This window comes from Aedes albopictus, chromosome 2 (genome assembly GCF_035046485.1).
Source record: "Aedes albopictus strain Foshan chromosome 2, AalbF5, whole genome shotgun sequence".
Lineage (NCBI taxonomy): Eukaryota > Metazoa > Arthropoda > Insecta > Diptera > Culicidae > Aedes > Aedes albopictus.
Genome location: NC_085137.1, coordinates 360,665,362 through 360,690,908, shown reverse-complemented (window position 1 = coordinate 360,690,908; position 25,547 = coordinate 360,665,362). Strand labels below are relative to the sequence as shown.

At 41.3% G+C, this 25,547-nt stretch overlaps 1 protein-coding gene across 5 annotated transcripts in view; it reads right to left on the bottom strand.

Moving 5' to 3' along the window:
• The window catches only part of LOC109403764 (protein furry), a 460,946-nt gene that overhangs the window by 97,885 nt on the left and 337,514 nt on the right, over positions 1-25,547 (bottom strand). For all 5 annotated transcript variants that reach the window (XM_062852871.1, XM_062852872.1, XM_062852874.1 and 2 more), the window contains 3 exons: positions 5,425-5,878; positions 3,406-5,175; positions 2,772-3,197 (listed from right to left, as the gene is read on the bottom strand). In XM_062852871.1, coding sequence (XP_062708855.1) covers positions 2,772-3,197; positions 3,406-5,175; positions 5,425-5,878 — 2,650 coding nt within the window. The remainder of the gene's footprint in view (positions 1-2,771; positions 3,198-3,405; positions 5,176-5,424; positions 5,879-25,547) is intronic.

The window sequence follows — 25,547 nt, the reverse complement described above, 5'->3', positions numbered from 1 at the left end:
TTCACTGTACTCCAGCAGTCCTCTAGAGGGGCCTCATCGAGCTCGCCCTCGTCTGGCAACGCGGCTTCGAGATTCTGCGCGTATGCTGAGGCGACATCCGGTTGCTTCAGTCGCTCTAGGTTGTACCGTGGCGGTCGCCGGTACCGTACATTGTTGATGACGGAGAGTTTTGGGCGCAGTTTGACCATCACCAGATAGTGGTCGGAGTCGATGTTGGCGCCACGATAGGTCCTGACGTCGATAATGTCGGAGAAGTGCCGTCCGTCAATCAGAACGTGGTCGATTTGAGATTCCGTCTGCTGTGGTGATCTCCAGGTGTAACGATAAGGGAGGCTGTGTTGGAAAAAGGTGCTACGTATGGCCATATTTTTGGAGGCGGCGAAATCAATGAGTCGTAGGCCGTTTTCGTTCGTTTGCTGGTGGGCGCTAAACTTACCAATCGTCGGTCTGAATTCCTCCTCCTGGCCTACCTGAGCGTTCAAATCTCCTATGATGATCTTGACGTCGTGGCTTGGGCAGCGGTCGTACTCGCGTTCGAGCTGCGCGTAAAATGCGTCCTTGTCATCATCAGTACTTCCGGAGTGTGGGCTGTGCACGTTTATTATGCTGAAGTTGAAGAATCGGCCCTTGATCCTCAACCTGCATATTCTTTCGTCGATCGGCCACCAACCGATCACGCGCCTCTGCATATCACCCATCACGATGAAAGCTGTTCCCAGCTCGCGTGTGTTGCCGCAGCTCTGGTAAATGGTATGATTACCTCTAAACGTTCGCACCATGGATCCTGTCCAACACACCTCCTGCAGCGCTACGATGCCGAACCCGCGGTCCTTCAGTAGATCGGCGAGTATGCGGGTGCTCCCAATGAAGTTGAGAGATCGGCAGTTCCACGTACCGAGTTTCCAATCGCAAGTCCTTTTTGTTCGCTGGGGTCGTTGCCGTTGGTCTCGGTTCGTATTATTCTGTTGCTGATTTTCCGTTACAATGGTTTTTTACGGCTGGCTCGTAGGGCCTGACACCAACCCCCTACTTTCCGGAGGACCATAGTGCACAGTTGAGCTTAGAGTCCTTCCCTGGCACTCGGTCGTAGATCAGCCGCCCCTAACATGGGGATCAGACGCTGTTGTGAGCCGCTCCCCCTGGAGAACAGACGCTCAGGTTTGCCGAAGCAAACCCCCCCTTCCCTGTCAGCCTACGACCAAAGTTCCCACCGGGGTTGGTTACCCGATCTTCCCTAAGGTTGCTCATAGTTTCCGGCCGGTACCGCGTGGAGGTAGGGATAGGAGTTGCTGGGCAGATGCTAGTGGATCACAATGGGATCTGAATTGCGCAGCATACCCAGCCTTTACCGTGTCTCTTTTGCGTAGTATTGCAAACTAAACAACATCGTTACATTCTCGGCTCTCACAGGAAGTCTTCTTTACTCATAATAACAAAATTTGCAATATCAATAATAGTTATTAACCTTCCGTAACTCACGCAGTTGGCCACCATCACCTGCACCGCATTAATGCGGAACACAAAAAGCAGTGGTGGACACGCTTGCCGTTAACCGTTAACGCATTTTGGACGAACATTTGCTACTACTTCTACAAAGGTCCTTTATAAGTTCACTATCAATGTGCTTCAGCTGCAAGTGAGGTGTACTTTTCTATTGAGATGGATAGGGTTGAATTTGAATTTTGGTTTTCGAGTTATTGAGAAGCAAACGCTATTGGACGGCTAACGGAGAGTTCTCGTTAACCGTTAGATTATGTTTGTTCATCAGTAGCTCGAAAACTAAAAGTTCAAAATGAACTTTTTCCATCTCAATAGAAAGGTACATCTCACTTGCAAATTGGAGAACATTTATAGTAAACTTTCAAGTGATCTTTGTAGAAATAGAAGCAAATGTTTGACGGAAATGCGTTAACGGTTAACGGCAAGCGTGCCCACCACTGACAAAAGGCGAGATTTTTTCAACGTGTTGTACAAAATACAACAGCGCGATTGCTCGAGGGTTAATATATAAACGTGACCAGTGAATGTACGAAAGTTTAATGTGTTTATTGAATAAATATTAACTCTCATTGAAAACCTATCTAGACTTTCGCTGGTATAAATACGGGTGGTTATTGGATCATACGGCAGAGACTGCAGAAGATTTGTACTTGTCAACATCATAATTATTCATCATTTGAATAAGTTCTGAAAACTGCTTTTTTAACAGCATGTTTTATATTTTATGAACTTTTTAGATTTTTGGCATATGCAGCTAACTAATGTACTGAATAGTAGTAAAAAATCCATCCGAAATTGTGATGATCCATTCTTAAGTGACCCATCTTTCCCCGCCCCACCATAAAGAGATGGATATAGTAGAGCGTATAAAACACGGCAGACTGCAGTTGGCTGGGCACGTAGTTCGAATGCCAAAGAAACTACAAGCTAAAAGCATATTGCACAGACAACCAGGAAGGGGCCGTCGGCTTCGTAAAAGGCCTCGCACACGTTGGCTTTTTGCAGCTGCCCGAAGACCTGCCATGGGAATCAAAACGTTCAGTGCTGCGGAAAGCGATTGGTCCAGAACCGAAACCAGTGGAGCTTGGTTACTGATATTAGTATTATTGCTCTCATAGTGTAATCATCGTCTGGTAACAGATCATGTCAAGGCATTCATTACAACCACAAGCATGCATTTTTCTCGTAAATTTGCGCAATGGACCATCGTGCAACGACAATATGTAAAAAGAACTTTTTCCCCACCCAACAGTTCCCAATGGCACAAATACCTGCGACATCCAAGGGCGTTTCCATCCACTCAGCGGTGCCGTATCCGCCGGCGAAAGACTTGCACTGCGGCGCGGCGAATTCGGCGTGCCTGCGTGTCCGTAATGAGCAACATTGCCCGCTCCAACACCTCCTGCTGCACCGCCCGGACCATTCTTGTTGGAGTTCAGTGCTGCCGCCGCACTGCCGTCGCTTTCGGATTTCAGCAAAATTTTCCGCCCAATGAGCGGTGTCTGTGACACGTCGAACGAGAACTCCATCGTGCGTCCGGCCAACTCTTTTTTGCAGAACACTTCCGAATCGCTGTAGCTTCCGTGGAAGTTGGCGTAGGACGAACTGGTTTCCGTCGACTGGGGCACCACCTGCAGGCTGGAGCTACGTGTAACAACCAGTTTGAGAATTTTCAGCGCTTCCTTCCAGTTGGGGCTCTGCGTGAGGGGGTGGTAATTTCGTTAGGATGAGGAAATGAGAAATATAAAATGTATGATATACGAGCGAATTTCAATAAAACTTCAGAAAGAAAAGATTTAGTAGCCGAATTTTTATACGTTGCTGTACTCAAAGCTTTGTTGATTTCAGCTTATTTAATATGTTTTCAAACTACTAACAACTGTCTTAAAGATCAAATATACTTACATCGAGATGCTTGGAGATAACCCGCAGCAAATCACCGGCAATCGGTTGCGCCTGCACCGACGACAGATCGATATAGTGCAGCATACAATGGATCACACTCAGCACCTGCAGATGGATTTGAACCGGTCCCTTCTCGATCACTTCGGTGAGGAATGCCAACATGTGTAGTCCCATATGGGCGTACGTATCGTACAAATACTTGACCACACATTTGGTCCACTGGAATGATTCCTTGCTGAAGGTTTTCCGGCTATAGAGGGTCATGACGGTGCCGAGGTTTTCCAACTTCAAGCCCATTTCGGACGAGACTTGGGCAATGTTCTCCGCACTTCGGATGCAGATTTCGTTGGCGTCCTCGTAGTGCAGAAGCATGTACGGGAGCAGGGCGATTACATTCATGGGGAAGGCGCAACTTTGGGTGGGATCGCAGACCGGGAGATTCAGGAGGGGTGATAACTGCGAAAGAACTGCTATGGATGGTTCATAGGTCGTCGTATGGGTGCAGCCTTTTAGGAGAAGTGCGTGCATGCCTGGATAAGTGGACCATTTGAGCTGTTGTTGTAGCTTTTCAACTTTGTCGCGCGCATCTGGACGATCTAGTGGAAGTCTGTGGAGCACTCTGGTCAACAGTCTCAAAGCCAGTAAGAACTCATGCTCGTAGTCGCTTTCTAGGAGGGATACTGCCAACCAGAACAGTTGTGCTAGGATGGTCATTTTATCATCTTGGGTAGCTGTATCACCCAAGAGCTTCAAGCTTTGTGCACTTCGGGATCGCGAAAGGGAAGATCCGAATTTGTTCGAATTGCGTTCCAACTCCAACACGTTTGACCGATTGCGTAACTCCACCTGTTTATCTATCGGAGAGTTTGCAGCCTTCCGAGAGCAATAGGAAATGGAATAGCTTGTGCTTCTAGTATGACCTCCGGTGAGCATGTTGTTCATAGCCTGCGGGGACCCCGGAATACCATCACTTGACCTCTTATTCCCATACACGCTGGAGATCATCGCCCCGTCCTTGTTGTTCAAGTTCGGCGTACTCTTGAAGATATCCTTCATCACATCCAGCGGCCTAAAGTCCGAATCCAAGCTATCAACGGCCGCTTCCAGCGTCAGCAACAGCTCCGTCACGTAACCCTGCATGTCCTCTCCCTGCTCGGCGACGGTTTCGATCAGCCGCGACAGGATATCGCTCAGCATGCGCGAGTTGATCGGCACATTGAGCGAGCGGAACACTTGCAAACTACGCCCGGCATAGTGACGCGAGGAGCAGCTAAGCCCCAACTGCAACGCCGTCTGTGCCCACCGTTCGGCGATTCTCGCGTGAGAATAGCTGTCCGAGAACACCTTCACGATATGCCGGAGGAAGCACTGCAACTGTTCCGCCGACTTAATAGTCCACACCTTCGCGGTGATGTCCTCGTAGTTCCACAGCGGCTGAGCGCTGTCCTGGGAGAGGAACCGAATCAAGCTTTTAATGACGTGAGCCGTTGGCATGGTTGGGCCCGGTTGGGGCGGGGCGTTCTCTTCGGTGATAATCGTAGGGATGGGAGTCTCTTCGTTCGGTTGGTTAGAGGCCGGCGAAAGGGTATTCTGCGGAACGTTTCCACTGAGACCGAACAGATAGCTGTCGAACTCCTGATCCGGTTCGGTGAAGTTGTGATCGATGACCGGTAGCGAGGGGACACTCAGACCCAAGCGAAGCTTTCCGGTATCGCTGTTCAGTAGGATTTTTGCCACATTTAGGTGGTCATTGTGCTCCGCAAGCACGATCTGTAAGCGAATGATTGGGAATGTTTGATGTATTTATTAGTCATAGTTGTAGACTACGACTTGTAGTTGAAAAAGAGGAAGTAATGGAACCACTTTATTACTTAAATGAACTTCAGTTGAGGTTCGAGTATACCTTATTTTGAGAAGAAACTATTATATTTTCAATCTCTTTCATTTATGCAATAGACGTGGTATGAACCTCCCAAACCATCATCTCAAAAGCTTGAAATATATCAGTCTTCTACTCACCAGCAAATTCAGGAGCAACTTTTTACAATGGTCCCGCACAATTGGCCGTGTGTGGTCCAGCCCGAGAAACAGAATGTGTAACATCAGTGGAACGTGCAGCGTCCAGTCCAGGCCGGGTATTCCATCCACGACGATGTCGGTCAGCAGCATTACGGCCACGTTGCACCGATGGAAACCGCTGATGGGGCTGGTCGCATCTGGCAAAAACTCCGTCAGCGGCGCAAAGTAGCCACCGTACTCGGGCATCGGCAGTGGATGCGGAGCGGTCGGTTGTTCATTGTTCCTAAGTTGGGCAAAATTATCCTCCTGGTTCATTTCCGTTTCGTTCATCAGCAGCACGTCCTCGTGTCGGGGCAGCACGCAAGGACCGGACGCCGTACGAATTTTATCGCTTCCCCTCGGAGGCCGGTAGCTGTTGGCAAATGTGCGGAGGGCACTGTCGGACTTGCAGGTACTGTGGGAATGGAGTGAGAAATGGGAAGATATATCAGAGTTAAAAGTGCATCGTTTGCCCAATAACTGAGAGGGACAATTAAAACCTAGTTTAAATTGAGTAATGCAGTTTGAGATTGTTTTTCAATTACCATACAGGTGAATATGTCCGCCAATATCGGGGAAAATTATATTCGATTTCGCAGAAAATTGTTTCGCGGAATTCGTTTTCGTGGTGTAACATTTCGTTGAATAGCATTTGGCCAAATGAACTACTCTGGGAAATGCACTGTTTAACCGAAAACCGTTTGAGGGAAATCCGATGAATAAGTAGAAGAAATTGAACATGTGAAACGCTACAATATCACTTGATACCTATAAAATTCGTGATTCAAAAAAGATAACATAAGCACTAACATTGAGGTAGTCGTAGGTGTTATAGTTTTATACCCCTATAATCAGTCATCACTGACTCTAAGACCAGATTGACGAAATTCTGCAATGAGTTGTCCTGGTCACGTCCTCAGGTCCTTGGTCAACATTTAGGTACCTAAGTTTCAAAACGATATGCAGGAACGAACTCACCAAAATATACGAATGTAAGTACTCTTGTCTTGAGACGAAGTTATTCACATTCAACCAGCAGCGATACTCGATAACTCAAAAGCACATGGATATAGTGCGAAAATCAAAACGGCTCATTCAGCTGCTTCTGCTTTCACGTTACGACGTTTCTCGCTTTGAACGAAATGCCCGCAACTGATGTCTCTTGGAGACACATAGTGCCAGGGTTACTCTCTCAATAGGCGACTTTGGGTATCTGGTGAACGCCACTGGTACTGCTCGTTTATAACACTTCGAGATCAGACATGATCCAATTACCATTCCAAAGCTGTAGGTCAACAATGGCACAGCAAACTCCATTTATCACCTACACCATGTTACCGGCTGACAGAAAACTTCTCAGAACACAGTTGATACGATACAAGAACATATCCTGCAGCTCCTTCTTGATAGTTGTTCGGCAAATACTTTTTTGTACGCTTCGCCGTCTACCACAATTCGAATTCGATTGCTGGCAACCACAATTTTACCCCGGCGAAAATGCATTAATCGCATTAATCAATTGCAAACTCTATCCGGGTATCGTTGTTGAACACCGCCACCAGCTGCAATAGTTGACGCAGCCTCTGCACTGATTTAGCAAACTACTTCAGGTCGTTCATAAGGAAGGAGTGAATAATTATTGTACTCCTTCTATCACTTTTCAGTTTATAGCCATAGCTGCATTTGTTGAACGCTCTACTGAGGCGGATCATTGCGAAGCAGAACCATGGCGGACAAAATGTATTGTCTAGAAATATCCTCTTTAGTTGATGCCGGGAGTTTTGGACTTCAATGACAATGGTTCATTTTAAAACTAACCCCTGCTTCTACTGTGTTAATCGACCAATTTCATTGGTTTTCAAGATGTTGCAAGCGCGTACCAAAACTCCGAACATCCAAGTGAAACGCCTTGAAACTCTTCTGAGATTCCCTTGAAAGCACCCTACAACCTGAAACATCTTAAAACGTCTTGGTATGCCTTACAACCACGCTGAAACATGTCTTGAAAGCTTCTTGAAACTTCCGGAAATCACTTTCAAACCCCTCTGAAACACCATCAAACGCCTTAAAATGCTTTGAAGACCTCTGAAAACCCCTGAAACCTCTTAAAACGTCTTGAAGAGTATTGAATCGCATTTCAACCCCTATGAACCTCCTTAACCTTCGCGTACCCAACGTCAATTTTGGATGATTTTCGAATCTAGAATCAGATAAGAAAATAGCATTTCCTAATCGATTTTTTTTTTTAAGTTAATGGCATTCGCTCAAGATTTGTCGAAATTGTCAAGGACCACCAATCACCATACGGAACCGGTTCACCCATCCGTTTCGGAGTTATTCCAGATTCCGTTGGGGTCATGACCGGCCGGAAAATGACACATGAATGCATTTTACTCTGCATCTATTGTTATTTTGGAAATTTGCACATATTATACGGCAGGAATACAGAAATTATATAACTGCAAGGAACCATTGACTTGAAATGCGGCAATCCAACAGTCTCATGAACCGGATATGCCCCGGGTGCCACCAGGGAATTCGCCAAAGTATGGCCATTCTGGCAACATTGTCAGAATCAATCGTGCGGCACCTCAAACTTCATGATTTGACGAAACGTGAAGGAAAATAATCCCTCCAAACTGTTCCGGACGCCCCCAGGGATGTGATAAAGGTAGCCATTTCCACAACGTTGGTCAAATCAATCGTACAGCACCTCAAACTTCACGATTAGTCAAAAAGTGGAGGAAAATAGTCCTTCTAGGCTCTTGGGAACAGTCTGGACAAACCCGGAATATTCCGTGTGCTCCAAGGAAAGTGAACAAAGAGCCCATTTCCACAATGTTATCAAAATCAACAGTACAACACCTCAAACTTCATGACATGTTGAAACATAAAGCAAAATAGTCCTTCTAGGCCCTTATGGTCCCTTGGGATCGGTCTGGCCATACCCGAACTATTCCGGATGGCCCCAGGAATGTGGTCATTTCTCGAATATTGTCAAAATCAGCCGTACGACACATCAAACTTCAAGATTTGTCGAAACATGAAGGAAAACAGCCCTACTACCCGATCAGAAAGGCATAACAAAAATGTAACAAATTTATATCAGCGGTTGATAGATATATCAACGTTTGTTATATTTAGATATATTTGACAAAAAGGATTTGAAACCCAGATTTAATTATATCAGAACTATAACAAAGTCAGTTATAATACAAATAAATTCATTTTGATCATCTTTATATGAACATTATAACAAACTCAGTTATAATTTTGAAAATGCAGTTTATATCGAATGAACATTTTGCAAGTGGTGTTTGGTACGCAGTTACGCCGCTGTGTGGTGCTACTGTGCTTGTAAAATACAGGATTTTTGACAAGTTTGAATCATGATCCAGACCTTAAAGAAAATTCAGGTTGTTCATTAAATTTATTTATTGACATACTTGTAGATTGAGGATTATCCCTTATTGGAAGTTCAAAATCGATTTCTTGATTATCTAGGTTCAAATTCAATAACACAAATTGAAATTCAAACCTTAAATAAACTAATGTAGTATTTTTGACATGTTTGAATCATGATCTAAACCTTTAAAAAAGCCCAGGTAGATATTGCCGCGTTAATTTTGGATTCTCAGCCAGCTGCGTTCGAAACGCGCAGTATTAGATCGCGCTAGACCGCGCACCTATGGTTTGTACACGATGTGCACCTTGTCTAAAACTGTTTTTGCAGGCGCTGGATGGGAGCTGTCACGTATAATCAGCCGCCTTGTACAAATCAAACGGGCGCAATGTTTCCGCGATAAACTGCGGCTGGTTAACGTTGAACAATTCGTCATTAAAGTGTAGAATTAGCTTAGTGTTAAAATACACATTAGTAAAAACAACAAAAAAATCGTGATTGAAATCATCGTCATCATCAAATATTTGAAAGCAGTTTTTTCGATCAAAACAAAAGTCTTTGCTATGAAAATATATTCACTGTACTCTATGAAAATTTTTATTCCGAAATTAGAAGTTTTATTATTGTTATTAAATTAACATGATACAACTGGATCAATTAGTCGTCTGCAAATGAAAATCACCTTAGTTTTTAAAGAATTGATTGATTACAAATTATTTGTGGAGCTTTGAAATTTATTTCTAGTTGAGACACGTTTCATTGCATGCAATTAACGTCCATATTAATTCAGTAGAAATACAGCTTCCTATGATTTGCAAACATGTGGTGTGGGTATTACATACTTTCAAAGATGAAAGAAGGCTGTTGATAAATAAGGCTAACATCAATGGTCCTGAAACCGATCCTTGTAGCTCTCCCGATAGAGTACCGATCAGGCTTCAATGATGTCCTTTAACTTCCACAATTTGAAAGCGGTTATTCAAATAGGATTTACTCAATAAAACAGAATCTCAACTGAAATCAAATAGATGTGATAACCTGTGCAGTAGTTCTAAATAAGAAACTCTAATAAAAGCTTTTGGAAAACCAACCAATAGCAGAAGGCTATTTCTTTTTTACCGATATGGACATCGTCATGCATCTTGAGCAAATGCCAAAGCAAATGCCGAACAGGTGTTTTCAACTAGTGGAAGAATTTCTTGTTTAAACTCTTTTTTGTTGAAAATGAAAACATTATATGAGGTCACGAGGCAAAGCAAACGCCACAGAATTGCATCAGTATGTCAATTCTTGTACCATGTAATGTTAAAATTGTGCATTAAATACTTTATTTTTTAATTTACAAGCCATCTAAATCTGACAATCTTACAGAAATGCACACTAACGCCACAAAGCAGTGAAATCTCTTACCACCAGACTACTGCATAACTTTGCCATAGGCAAGAAGTTCCTTGATGGTGAGGAACATTAGATAATTATTTAATAACATATGTCAAAATGTTCTAATTTATTTGCTCGCAAGTACCAAGAGAAGGTGAAATTGTATGCCACTCTTTCCACTGTTTAAGAGCCATTAACTATCTCTACAACTTTGATGAAGATACGACATTTATTTCTGGTCTGAATCATGAGGTAAAGCATGCCAAAATGCAGAGCAAATTCTTGAGTTACAATTATAACTAAATTATATCCACTTTTGTTATTATACCCTAAGATGACGTAATTGCGATAAAATGCATCAAGAACACTTTTATGTGACGTCATATTGTCTCTCCCCTGTACGTTGGACAAATAAGTCTATTTATAGACCAGCCGCCAAAACGAAGAACCACTTGATCATATACCGCCCTTCACTTCAAGTGCTGCAATGGCCTCATTGATAAAGGCGCCGGATTGCAGGTGAAGGTTGGCGTCCTTGGTTCGATTCCCGTCTGGGTGTGGGTTTTTTATATACTACGTGGGGCAAGTTTTTATATACAAAAAACTTTGCGCTTAAAATAAATAACACTCTTAATAAAAATTACCCAAAAAATGAGTTAAATTTTACCCAACTTAATTTTTACCCAATATATTTATATCTAATTTATAACAAAATGTGTTATAATTTATTGATCATTCCAATATTTTTTATATCTCACTTTGTTATAAATTTGTTAAAATTGTATCAACACCTGTTATAATTATGTTATGGCTAGAGCAATTTCAGTTATAATTTTTGTTATTTTAACACCTAACCGGCGATTTTTATAACTCATTCTGTTATGAAAAATCTTTGAAATAAATAACTCAATCGGTTATAATTTTGTTATGCCTTTCTGATCGGGTAGGCTCCCATGACGTCCTAGACCATAGACCTAGACCATGACGGCTATACCAGAAATGTTCTGGATGTCCCCAGGAATGTGGTAAAAATGACCACTTCCTCAACGTTGTCAAATCAATCGTGTGACACCACAAGCTTCAAGATTTTTCGGAAAGTGAAGAAAAATAGTTGTTCGCGAAGATGCGCTTCCAACGTGGGCAGCAGCATGCTGAGATGCGCAACCAACACCAACCATCGCATCGGAACCGTCATCGATGACCGTCACGAAGCACGCGCACTCACCCGAGCCGACGGGACAGCAGCGACCAGCAGCGAGAGAGTGAGTGCGGTGAGATCCAACCGTGAGAGCAGCAGCGAACGCCGCCGCCGTAGCCATCATCATCATCATCGATGCTCGTCGCCCTGCAGTCAATGTGATGATGGTTTGTTCCATACACGTCGCGTGGGTTCTACGCGCGCGTAGAGCCTTCCACGTGGTTCTGGAACGTTAGATTTTTGGTATATATATGCGACCCGTTCGCGGTCGCAAGTCAGTTGAATTCTGAAAGTGAATAAGTGACAAGCGTACGCGTGGCTTGGACAACGCGTAGTGAAATTACCCAAGTGTAAATAGTTTGTAGTAAGAGAAATAAAGTAGTGAAAGTGATCCAGTGAATTTTCCTCCCAATCCGAAGCCCCATTTCTCTACTACTGTGCCATAGCCAAGTACAGTCCAGTGCTTCGCCTAAATTACTTGTGTTCATTGCCGAATACAATTTTGGTCCTTCGAACCGGATCAGGATCCGGTAGTGTGTGAAAGCGTGCCGCGTGGCTTGAACAACGCGGTAGTATGTCGTTTAATAAGCGTACCGCGTGGCTACGACAGCGCGGCAGTGCGTAGTTTAGAAGCGTGCACGTGGCTTCAACAACGTGCTGTGCAGTGAAGAGCGTGGACGTGGCTTCGACAACGTCCGTATCCGTGTCGGTCCGCGAGTGTAAACCGCGTCGTCGCGTAGTGACTTCATCCGTCGTTCCGGAATTCGTGTGGTACCAATTCCATCCGGTCCGACAAGCGCGTCGATTTTCGTGGTATCCCGAGTGAGTCCGCCGTCGCGTAGTGCTACTTTCCGTCACTCCGGACATTCTGTGATAGTGTTCCACCCGTTGTGACAAGCGCGTCGGTTCCCAGCTAATAGACGGTTGATTCCATCGTCGCGTAGTGCTTTGTGTCCGTCGCTTCGGAATCTTCAAGTGATTTCTTCCGTCCGTGGCGACACACGCGTCGGTTCCAGTGATCGTATCTAGTAAAGCGAAGTTCCCGTTTTCCGCCGTAGTGTTGGGCATTGTATCCATCGCCTCGGATACCGTGCTACCTTCCATCCGTTGTGTCAAGTGCAGCGGAATCCCTGTCTACATTTCCGTTGCTGACCCGTGAGAGACTCGATTAAGATGCCGCCCAAGAGAACACCAGTGAAGAAGGTGCCAGATCCAGCTGATGACGGAGAACTGAGAGCGCTGTTCCTCAACCGTGGAGCTGCTCAACGAAATGTGAGCCGAATCCAGACCATCCTGGAACAAGCCGAAGCAGACAACGTCGAGCTGACCTCAGCCAAGATAAAGGTGTACCAACGAAGCGTCGAGAATGCTCACACCGAGTACACCAGATTTCATCAACAAATCATCGCCATGTCTCCGTCAGACGGACTTGAGGAGCAAGAAGAGTGTTACCTCAAGTTTTTGGACTTGTACGAGGAGGTATCTGTGCTGCTCGAGAGCTGGAGCGAGAAGCTAACTGCGCCCCCATCCCAGCAGCCACCGTGTGCCAATACCAACCAGCAGCCGATCATCGTACAGTCTCAGTCATTCCGTGCTCCGTTGCCAACCTTCGATGGACGTTATGAAGCATGGCCACGCTTCAAGGCCATGTTTCAAGATCTGATGCAGCGCTCATCAGATTCGGACGCGGTGAAGCTATACCACCTGGAAAACTCTTTAAAGGGAGACGCCACCGGCGTAATCGACCTGGAGACGTTGCAGAATAACAACTACCAGCGCGCTTGGGACATCCTGGAGGAGAGGTTCGGCAACAAGCGACTAATCGTGGAGTCCCACATTCTAGGGCTGCTGAATATGAAGAGGATGGTTAAGAAGTCGTCTAAGGACCTCCGAAGCTTAATTGATGAATGCACCCGCCACGTGGAGAACCTTGTCAAGCTTGGCCAACCGCTGCTGGGAATGTCGGAGTTGCTCGTGGTAACCGTGCTCACTCGCGCATTGGATGACCAGACCCGCGAGTTATGGGAGGCTTCAATTGATCAAACGGAGCTCCCGGAATACGAGCAAACGATCGAGTTCCTTAAACAACGATGCGTCATCCTGGAGAGATGCGAGGATAGTGCAACAGCTGTATCCACGAGCACCAAGATCTTCAACCAGAAGCCGCCTGCGTCTAAGTTCGTACCTTCCATGACATCAAATACAGTGTTAGTGTCGTCGATGTATGTATGCGACTTTTGTGCCGGGCAGCATCAAAACTTCAAGTGTCCTGTGTTCCAAAAGCTGTCCGTGAATCAGCGTCATGCCAGAGTGAAGCAGCTAAGTCTATGTTTTAATTGTTTAAGAAAGGGCCATCGCTGCTTGATATGCTCCAACAGCAAGTCGTGTATGAAATGTTCAAAGAGACATAACACGTTGCTGCATTTCGAGCGCAAGGGGAAACGTTCAGATGCACGGAAGCCTTCCGAAGCCATCCCAGTCTATACCACCCTGGTAAGCAGTTTACCAGGCAAGGGTACACAACCAGTGCTAGTAAGGAAGTTGACGAAGAACACCGCCGATTGTCCACGAAGAGATAAACGGATAGCGAGCACCGTCCAGATTCCAGAGCATACTTTCCAGCAGTTAGTGAGGACATTGCCTAAAGGACATGAACAACAAAAGACCATAAGAGTTGGAACTGCATTCCAACGGGCGGGAGTATGTTCGCGAAGATGCGCTTCCAACGTGGGCAGCAGCATGCTGAGATGCGCAACCAACACCAACCATCGCATCGGAACCGTCATCGATGACCGTCACGAAGCACGCGCACTCACCCGAGCCGACGGGACAGCAGCGACCAGCAGCGAGAGAGTGAGTGCGGTGAGATCCAACCGTGAGAGCAGCAGCGAACGCCGCCGCCGTAGCCATCATCATCATCATCGATGCTCGTCGCCCTGCAGTCAATGTGATGATGGTTTGTTCCATACACGTCGCGTGGGTTCTACGCGCGCGTAGAGCCTTCCACGTGGTTCTGGAACGTTAGATTTTTGGTATATATATGCGACCCGTTCGCGGTCGCAAGTCAGTTGAATTCTGAAAGTGAATAAGTGACAAGCGTACGCGTGGCTTGGACAACGCGTAGTGAAATTACCCAAGTGTAAATAGTTTGTAGTAAGAGAAATAAAGTAGTGAAAGTGATCCAGTGAATTTTCCTCCCAATCCGAAGCCCCATTTCTCTACTACTGTGCCATAGCCAAGTACAGTCCAGTGCTTCGCCTAAATTACTTGTGTTCATTGCCGAATACAATAGTGCTTCCAGGCTCCTCTGTTCCCTCAGCAACGGCCATACCCGAAACCTACCATGACCAGTTAGTTGCCGTTTCAACAATGTTATCAAAATCAAACCGTGTGACTTCTAACTACATAATTCGACGAAGCGTAGTCATTCTGGAGATCTACGAGCATTTTAAATCAACCTGACTAAACCCGAAATGTTCGAGATGCCTTCACAATACTTAAGAAAGTTCGGCTGATATGTGCGATCCCTTTGAAGAAGACTCGAAACGTCAGGACAAATCTATAACAGTCGTTTTGATTCCCCAAGACTGCAACGCCGATAAAGAAGCTACATTTTTACAATTCTATAGTTTTTTCGAAAAATAAAATAGGATAAATACGATTGAGAGAGATTTCTCCCTGAAGAAAACCCTTAACCCAGGAGCGGTCGCGTCGTGTACTGAGTACACGCACCATAAAAAATGCACGCTTGTGGTACACAGCGTGAGCGCGGTGTCGCTACAGGTAGTCAAAGACGCGACTACTCGAGGGTTAAAGAATCCCGACAGAAATCTTTTACAGATTCCCGGAGGAATCCCAGAAGGATTGTGTCCCAGAAAGAATTGCTGGAGAAATCTAGGAGGGAATCTCGAGAAGAAACCATGAAGAAAACCCTGGAGAAATCCGGAAATGAGTTTTGAAGAAATCACATAAAAAATTCAGAAGGATTCTCCGGAAGAATCACCGGCGAAATCAATGGAAGAATCTAGGAAAAATCTCCCAAAAAATACCTCGACGAAACACAGGAGGAACATGAATGCCGGAAATAATACCGAGGGAAATCAATGAATGAATTCCAGGAAAAAATCTCGGCTGGAATCCCTAAACAAATATGAGAGTAATCCCTGAAAAAATCTCAAAAGGAGTCACTTTGAATATCTTGAAAGGTTCCCTGAAGGAATCCATAAGAAAATCTTTAGAGGAATCCCGATGGAGTACTGGGATCAATACCTTAAAGAAACCCGAAAAACATTAATGAAGGAAACACGGGAGAAAATATTCAAGGAATCTCTGAAATAATCCAGCTAAAATTCCCATAGCAATCTCTGGCGAAATACCCAAAACAATAACTGAAGGAATCCGGGAGAAATTTACAAAGAAAACTCCGAAGGGATCTCTAAATGAGATTCTAGAGGACTCTCTAAAGAAAACCTGAGAGATATCAATGAAGAAATCTCAGGAGGAATCCACGAAGGAAGCTCGCGTGAATTCCTGTGGGAATCCCAAACAAACTTTCTGAAAGAATCCCGAAAGAATACCCGGGACGAATGCTGGGGGACAATGCTAAGGAATCCCGGGAAGAATCAATGCAGGAATCTCGGAAGGACGATTTCCTGGAGAAATCCCAGGATAAATCCTTCAAGAAAACAAGGGAATTATAAATGCCGGAATTCTGGAAAGAAACCCGAGGAATGCGAAAGGAAATCCATAAAAGATTAGCTGAATCACTGAAGAAATCAAGAAAGACATCGATGCAGGAATTCCCTATCGAATCTTCGGAGGAACACTTGAAAAATGCCGGAAGCAGCTCCTTTTAAAACCTCTTAAATATATAATCGCAGGAGAAATCAATGAAGGAATGTCGAAAGGGATACCCTTAATAATTCTTGTAAAAATATCTGAATGAATCTTCGGAAGAATCCCGGGTATCAACAAATGCAAATTATTGTTCTAGTAGGACACTTTTCAATGCATTTTTATACACAGTTTCAACTTGGTCTATAAGTTGATACCTACGAAGATAAAAAAATATGATTTAAAAAACTGACTAGCTCTACATTCACCGACGTTAATTTTACTTCTTTACACGTAATTTTGGATGCAAGTCTGTTGAAAAGTTCCTTTCTAAAACCAGTAAATGGCATCTAATAAAAATATTCTTGAAATTTATGCCTGATTTTTCCGCGATTTTTTTGGCAAACATCATAAACAGTTCGACGGAAAAAAATCGAAACATTTTTGGTGGTCTTTAAAGAAAATCATGTATCAATTACATATTTCCTACATTTTGTGAAATTCTCCATGTATTTTTTGTTCTGCTTCCACCATCATTTTAAACAATAAATCCAAAATCGTTTGACACCGATTTTCTCCGACTTTTACAGACACACTTTTGAGTTTTTCTCCAATATTATATCGAAGACATTCAACATTTCTGTCATCTGAAAGTACTCCCTAAATTTATACCATCACTATATTGTCGTAAAAATATCAGGGATTTTATAAAGCCTGTATCCGCAATAATCGGGACACAGAAATACGGCTGTAACTCTGGCATGAATCAATAAAATTGTCCAAAAAATTGACTGAATACTCTTTGGTGTTTGTTTATTATTTGTGCCAAATTTAATAAAAATCGGTACATTACTTTCAACTGTAGCTAAAAAACAAAACGACGTGCGTTAATGCATTTTGTACAGACACGGACAATTTTCATCTATATGACAGATGGTTATTTTGCGCTACAGACCAAAGTACTGCAAGGATAATAATTAAATTTTATAGGCAGCTGTGATACACACAAAGGCACTTTCATACAAAATTTCATCAACATTGATCAACTGGTTTGCAAGCTACCAGTGTTGATAGGAGTGAGTGTTAGTGGAAATTTTTCGTGTTTTTCATATGCGCTGTTAGCCTATTCATAACTTTTAAATTTCTCGGCCAATTTCCATGAAATTTTCACAGAAGATAGTTGATTATGTGCATATTATGCCTGCAAAATTTCATGATTTTTGGAATTGTACTTTAAACAGTACATTCGAAACAACAAGGGATGCTCAATAATTCCTGTCCAAAGGGCTAAAATCACGGTTAGTCCCAAAACATGTTTTTATCATAAAATTGTTGATAGTGCATCGATTTTTTTGAAATTTTGTACATGCAAGAAATGTATATCGAGAGGTTTGTGCTTAAAATTTCAGCCATTTACATGACCAATTTCAAAAGTTACAGCGCCGACACGCTAAAGTAGGTGCTGTACAAAATTCATTTGCGTACGTTCTACTGTTTCATTGCTACAACAAAAAGTACTGCGCCGATTTACATGAAACTTTTCAGGTGAAATGAACACATGTTAAGATGTTCCCAGGCCAAATTTGAGCAATTATAGTGTATCCATTGCAGAGTTACAGACGTATTTCTGTGTCCCGATTATTGCGGATACAGGCTTTAGGATACACTTCCGGGGATTTGAGTAATGCATCCAGAAAGTCGCTTTTTTCGGTAAACTTTCGAACATTTCTTCACATATTTTTATTTTATTGCTGCATAAAGTTCCTTCACAGAAGCGGATAGGTCGTCTATCAGCCATTTTTCAAGAATTTTCTCGTTGGCTTCTGCCAAAGGGATCAAATTCAAAGGTTCTAGCAGAAATTATATAGAGCCACCAGAATTCTTTTAGAAACTGACACATGAGCGATTCCAAGCAACAGCATCAAAATTAAGGAAATTTTTTAATTCATGATTTTCTATTGAACTGATCTTTGCACAGTTTTTAAGTTCCATCTAAATCGTCATTTTCCGATATCAAATTTTTATTTTGAATCACGACTAACTTTTCAAAAGGGTGTATGTGAAAATGGTTCAAAAATATTCAAAAATCTGCACAGCCAAAATGGTTCGTTCGATTGCAATAAATTTTTCAGCAAAGTTAGATAACTAAATGGTGATTCCTAAGAAAATATACACTTTGAAAAAACATCTTTTTTAACATTAAAAAATATCATTTTTGTCACAAAAACTCAAATATCTCAAAACCCTATCTTTTTACCAACGTAATTTTTTTAGGGAAGACGGTCCATTGTATTAGCAATCTACCATAAAAATTTGGTGATGGTAAACTAATAAACAAAAAAGTTATAACATTTCATACATTTCACAATTTTCACATTTGGTAAATATTTTTTTCTGTGTAAATTATTTCGATCAGAAATCGCAGTTACATGCAGATTTTATTGTTCAGCAAAGTTAGATAACTAAATGGTGATTCCTAAGAAAATGTACACTTTGAAAAAAAAAATCTTTTTTTAACATTAAAAAATATCATTTTTGTCACAAAAACTCAAATATCTCAAAACCCTATCTTTTTACCAATGTAATTTTTTAGGGAAAACGGTCCATTGTATTAGCAATCTACCATAAAAATTTGGTGATGATAAACTAATAAACAAAAAAGTTATGACAATTCAAACATTCCACAATTTTCACATTTAGTAATAATTTTTTTTAGTGTAAATTATTTCGGCCGGAAAGCGCAGTTTGATGCTGATTTTATTGTTAATGGCCTTGCGTGAGTAAAACATTCTGTTTTTATTATGTATTATGTATATTATATGTACAGTACTGTTCCGATTTTATCACGCCCTCCGCGCATTAGTCGTTTATTGATTAATTTGCTGTTACATTTGAGGACAAGTGTTTTCCCTCTTCTTCAAGATGAATGTTGAAAGCGTGTTTTGCAACGTTAAAAATATTGAAATGGGTATAAATGTTGAAGTATATTTCAAAGCATTTTTGAAAAGAGGCGTGATTAAATTGTTTAAACAGATGTCGCTGATGGTACGGTGGCATGACTCTCTGCACTTAGCACTTCTGGCAATTTCTCAGTTGTTGTCGTTTTCGAACTTCCTGCGCCCTGCTTTACCGATGATATACAGATGGCTCGTTTGTCAAAGTCTAGACGGCAGGACGTGCAAATGCGTAAATTTGTATTCAATATGGGCATAACCAGTCTCTTTCAGTTTATCTATGAGATTTCGTAACTCTTTTGAACATTTTTTTTCACAAGCGGTCTACAAGAGAGCGTTGAGTTGAAGACCTTTGAGAAAGCGACTGTTCATGTTGTTCGTTACATTATAATAAACAAAATCACTTATTAGTTTTAACTGACTAGTTTGGTGTTCTTTGCTTGGACGAAGAAAAAATTTACTATAAAATTTTTAATATCCATAGCGGTAGTATTTTTTTGCTTTTTCGTGAGCATTTTCATGGTATGTATTATACAGACAAACAAACGTAACACTGACGAAATTTTCATTGACCACGCCTTTAACGATCATTTTGAATCTTGGTTGTGGCTTTCATAACCAGAAGAGTGCCCATCGTTTTTCTTTGCGTTTGACGTTTCACACTAGCGCCTTCTGATGACGATATTGCACAACGCAGTGTTTCGTGAAACATTTCCACCAGGTGGTGATAGTGTGAACTGGGCGATGAATTTTCACTAAAATTGTTCTAGGCGTTTCGTCTGTTTGTCTGTGGTATGTACCTCTCATGCATTTGTTGTTGTTGAAGTTACTCGCATTTTTCCGATCATAAAGTCTGTTCTCTAAGAGGTATTTTTTTGCAGATCAACTAGACGTATACGCGTATATATAAAACTTTTATTATGCAGCTTTCGTCTTCAAAATAAGTTTAATTCCATTTTTCTTATGATCAACAGCTTTTCAACACTATCAAGGGATTTTTTCACCAGTCACGTACAATAAAAAGTATGACAATCTCAATATTTTTGATCACAACACTGGATCGCGTGTAAGGTTCAAATAGATACTATAGTAATTATAAATAATCAAACAAAAATATCATGAAAACAACTTGTTTAATTCATGCGGTAGCCTTTACAATAAAATCAGCATCAAAATATAGTTCTCGAAATAATTTACACAAAAAAAAATTTTTTTTTTGTTACTAAATGTAAAAATTGTGAAATGTTTGAAATGTCATAACTTTTTTGTTTATCAGTTTACCATCACCAAAATTTTATGGTAGATAGCTGATATAATGGGCCATTTTCCCTAAAAAATTGACGTTGGTAAAAAGATAGGGTTTTGAGATATTTGAGTTTTTGTGACAAAGATCATATTTTTTTATAGTAAAAAAAGAAATTTTTTACAGTGTATATTTTCTAAGGAATCATCATTTAGTTATCTAACTTTGCTGAAAAATTCATAACAATCGAACAATCCGTTTTTGCTGTACAGCTTTTAGAATATTTTTGAACTATTTTCGCATACACCCTTTTGAAAAGTTAGTCGTGAGTGAATATGAAGGTTTGATATCGAAAAATGGCGATTTAGATGAAATTGAAAAACTGTGCAAAGTTTCAGATATTTTTGAAATGGTCGCTCAGGATCGACTGACATGACTCCGTGGAATTCCTCACATTCTTTTTCAAACGAACAAATCTCTTGGCCGGAACTAACATCCACAGAGAAACAGACGTCACACTCTCATTGCTTCCCATCGATCACCTTTTTAACGGTTGATTCAAATATTCAGTAGTAGGTCGATCTACCACTCGCAGCGCTGGTATCATTTTTGCTCCTGTTTGACGTTTGCTCACTACCGCCATCTAGTGGCGGTCCGGCTAAAGACAGTACGTTTAGCATTGGGCCATTACGTTTTTGTGACGAAGTTTTTTAATGACATTTGTTCTAAGTGTTACGTCTGTTTTTCTGTGTAACATCTGTTACGTGGTATACACTATTTTATTTTGTCCGACGGTTCGGTCCACTTGGAACCTTCTTATGGGACTCATTAGTTACAGTGTTCTCGTTCAGTACCTAAAGCTCGGTAGAACCTGTAACTGTTGTTTTGGGTTTCCTGCACAATCGTAGCCAACTTGGATGCTCTATCGGGGGAAGCCCGTTCCAAAAATTAGCACTTTGGAATTCAGAGCCTACTTCGAAAACGATCACCAAAACGACAGTAACAGGTTCTACCAAACCATATTAGACGAGAATACTGTAACTTTTGAGTCCCTGAAGAAGATCCTAAACGGACCAAAACGGCGGACAAAATGAAATAGTGTTTTATTTTTTGTCAAGTTTGACAAGCCACCACGAAACAGTTTCGTAAAACAGTCGAACACACCAACGGAAGCAGGAATCTATGACGGCCTTCATCTAGGCCTTCATGAACTTCTTCGGTAATTTAGCTAGAATTCTGCTGTCAAGATTTTCCCCAAAAAGTCCTTCGGGAAATCTTTCAGAAACCTGAAAATTTCGCCTGAAGAAGTATGTTGATTTCAGATTTTTTTTTCACATGAATTTATCGAGACTCTTCAGAAGCTACTAAATTATGGGAATTGCAGTCAATAATGTATTAAAGCCACCATAAATATTTTTTCCCGGTGCCTTTTACTATTTCCCGTGTATTTCCCGCATTTTTCCCGGTGATTTGGAATTCCCGGGGTTTTCCCGGTTTTCCCGTATTTCCCGGATGAATGGACACCCTGGAATCCCAAAACGGCGGCCACAATGGCCGACTTTGGCATCTACTCACGTTTTCAAGCGCACAAATCGCTTTAAAAACATAACGAGCGCACCTAATCTTCTTATTTTAAGCTTATTACAAGTGAGCAAGAACAGAATAATAAAATGCACTGTTGTTTGAAGCTTGCTTCTTGAGATTTGTGCGTCTGAAGTTCTGATGCACTGTTGAAGCGGGATTTCAAGACGTTTGTCCTTAATGCGAAACTGGAGGTATTCCCTCACTTATTGGTTTTTGATTTGTTTAAATAATGAAACAATATTTTTAAAATCGGTTTTCGTACACATGTAGCGTATGGTTCAAGGTATCTCCTGGATTTTTTTGTGGTGGAAAATGTTTTTTTGTTTCAGCGGAAACCATTTTTGAATAAAATTTCACAAAAAAATGGTTTCTGAAAAAATGGAAAATATTTTCCACCACAAATAAATTCAGAAGATACCTTGATCCATACTCTACATGTACGAAAACCGATTTTGAAAATATTGCTTCGTTATTTAATGAAAAATCAAAAACCAAAAAAGTGAGAAAATGCTTCCAGTTTCGCCTTAAGGAGTTCTGGAAGGAATTTCTAATGGGATCTACAAAGAAAACCCGGAAGAAGTACCGGGAGATAACTCTTGAAGAATCTAATGGAAATCCCTGATGGAATCTGGAGAATAATTCGTGAAAGAAACTGGAAGCAATCCCAAGAGCAATCTCTAAAGAATTCCGAGAGAGTCTACAAATGAATTCCGGATGGAGTGCCAGAATATATCCCTGCATGAATCCTGGGAGAAATCCCTTGGGGGATTCCCGGAATGGATACATGATTAGGAAACCCAGGAAGAACCAAATGGAAGAATCCCGATATAAATCCTGTGTAGGAGGGTATCTTCGGGTTTCTTTAAGAACAACCGGTTAGGTTAAAAGCCGACGTTTCGAATGTTTATTCATTCATCTTCAGGACATACTACAAATTTCACAATTAGTCGCTAATTAACATATAACATTCCAATAGGAGGCAATCAGTGAAGTACTAGATTGAAAGTAGTGAGCTGGATTTTTGTATGGTGAGATGATCGATTCTCCATTTCTGCAATGAAATGGTGCAAACAGCGTGGGTTATATGATTTCTTGCCTAATTTGATGCTGTTTGAGCAAAAGTTTGGGTAACTGTGTTGTTGAATTGCAAGAAATACATAATACAACAACACAGTTATCCAAACTTTTGCTCAACCAGCATCAAATTAAACAAGAAACCATATAACCCACGCTGTTTGCACCATTTCATTGCAGAAATGGAGAATCGATCATCTCACCATACAAAAATTCAGCTCACTACTTTCAATCTAGTACTTCACTGATTGCCTCCTATTACAAAGTTTACTTACACTAAATAGTTATTTCTATGGCAAGGGAGCATCCATTTAGTACGTCACGCTAAAAATGAGAATTTTTAACCCCCCCCCTCCCCCCTTCGTACGGGTTTTTCCTATACTCAATACATTGCTTGTCACACTTTTCAGAACCCCCCCTCCCCCCTCAAAGCGTGACGTACTTAATGGATGCCCCCCAAGTGGTTTTGAAACATGGATTTTAAAACGATTGAAAACATTAAACTGGAACATTAAAACAAAATTCGGACATGGTGGCAAAACTCAATAATCTCCGCAACAAGTTTTTGTGATAAAACGATCATTTTCCAATAATGAACTTTTAACAATTCCAATTTTTACAAAATGCCATATTTCATATCTGGGCTCCTAATACAAAACCCATCTTATAACATGATACATTATGAATGCAATAATGCGAAGCATACCGAAAACTGTGACAACTGTCGAAAAGTCTTGAAAATGTGTTGAAAGCAAGTTATAAAAACAAAAACATCCGGTTCTGAAAGACAGCACAAACCATACATTGCAAGACAGCTATCACTTTTAAAAATTCACCTTTCAACAGCTCGCATTCCCCACATTCACACCCACGGGACTACAACATGTGCGGTGCGTGCTCCATTGCGAAATACTCTAAAAACAAGGAAAAAACTGCATAGACTCATGTCTTGCGGCGGGTACTAAAGGCTTAGAAAATCAGTCACCCTTCATAGCAGCTACTACAAAGCAACAAAGAACACTGTTTGTTTGAATAGCATTTCCCGCGTCGAATGGTGTGCTCTTGCTGCCCGCCCGTTCAAAGGCCTGATAAAAACCATCTCCTTCTACGGAGCAATGTCATGCTGAATGGAAGGTACAGTTGGGGTCAACATTTTGTTTTCTTTATACTAAAAAACAGTAATAAGTAGGTAATTTGCACTTATTTAGGAACTGATCTGATGATACAGGGGATGGCCAAAATGTTTGAGATAGGCAACTTTTTTTTCTCTCACAAAAAACTTCAACAAGCTATAACTTTTCATAGAGCGCATCAAAAAATCTCAAATTTTGACTGTTTGTCAACCTATCCCGAGCAGGAACGAATAACAGACACATAACTGCAGGATACCAAATTCAGATATCATACCAAAACCAGGTATTGGTCGGTTGTCCAGGTATTGAAAATAACTTATTTCGGTATTTTGTAAGTATTGATAGAATACCTCAACGAGTTATTATTTTGGTTTTGAGGACTGATTGAGTTATTATTAAATTATGGAAAAATCACTATTAGTATGGGAAAATCGCCGATTTTTATTTAGGTATTACCATACCTGATGTCATTATTCGCGTGTTATGCACAGGAAACACATCAGTTATTATTTTAGGTATTTTACCTCTTATGCAGGGCTTCTTAATACCTCATTCAGGTTGTAGGTATTCGGTTTTCCATACCTGAGTATGTTATTCTTCAGCTATTTTCTCCTGCTCGGGATTATGTGTGCATCATTGGTACAAATTTGGGCTCGATTGATTAATATTTCGCAAAGTTGGAACCGTTCGGGTAAAACACTATTTTTCAAACAACTCATTTTTGAGCAGCCATATCTCGGAAACCAGTGAACCGAATTGAATAAAATTTTGAACGTACACTAACAATATGTAAATGCTTCACAAACTATTAAAACATAGGTACTTTTTAAACGTTGAAAAAAGTTACCATAGATTGACACTTTTTGGATTTTTCTCGAAAATATGTAATTTTTTTACATCAATGTCAATAAATTTTAGTGTTGATATTCAAAGATTTTCCACTTCTGTTCTCAAGTTATCTCTAATCAGATATATTGGAGCCTATTTAGATTGAAAGAAGAACACATTTAGTAATTTTTGTGTGGTATTGTAAATTTGACTTATTTTCCTCTATATGGGTAAAAATTTCAATTCGGTATAACTTAATTCGTCGTGAGAAAATACTACATTTTATAACGTCGTATTAAGTATCAATATATTGTTGATAAACGTTAAAAAATTCATTCACTTCGGTTCACTGGTTTCCGAGATATGACAGTTCAAAAATTAGTTGTCTAAATAATAGTGTTTTACCCGAACGGTTCTAACTACGCGAAATATTAATCAATCGAGCCCAAATTTG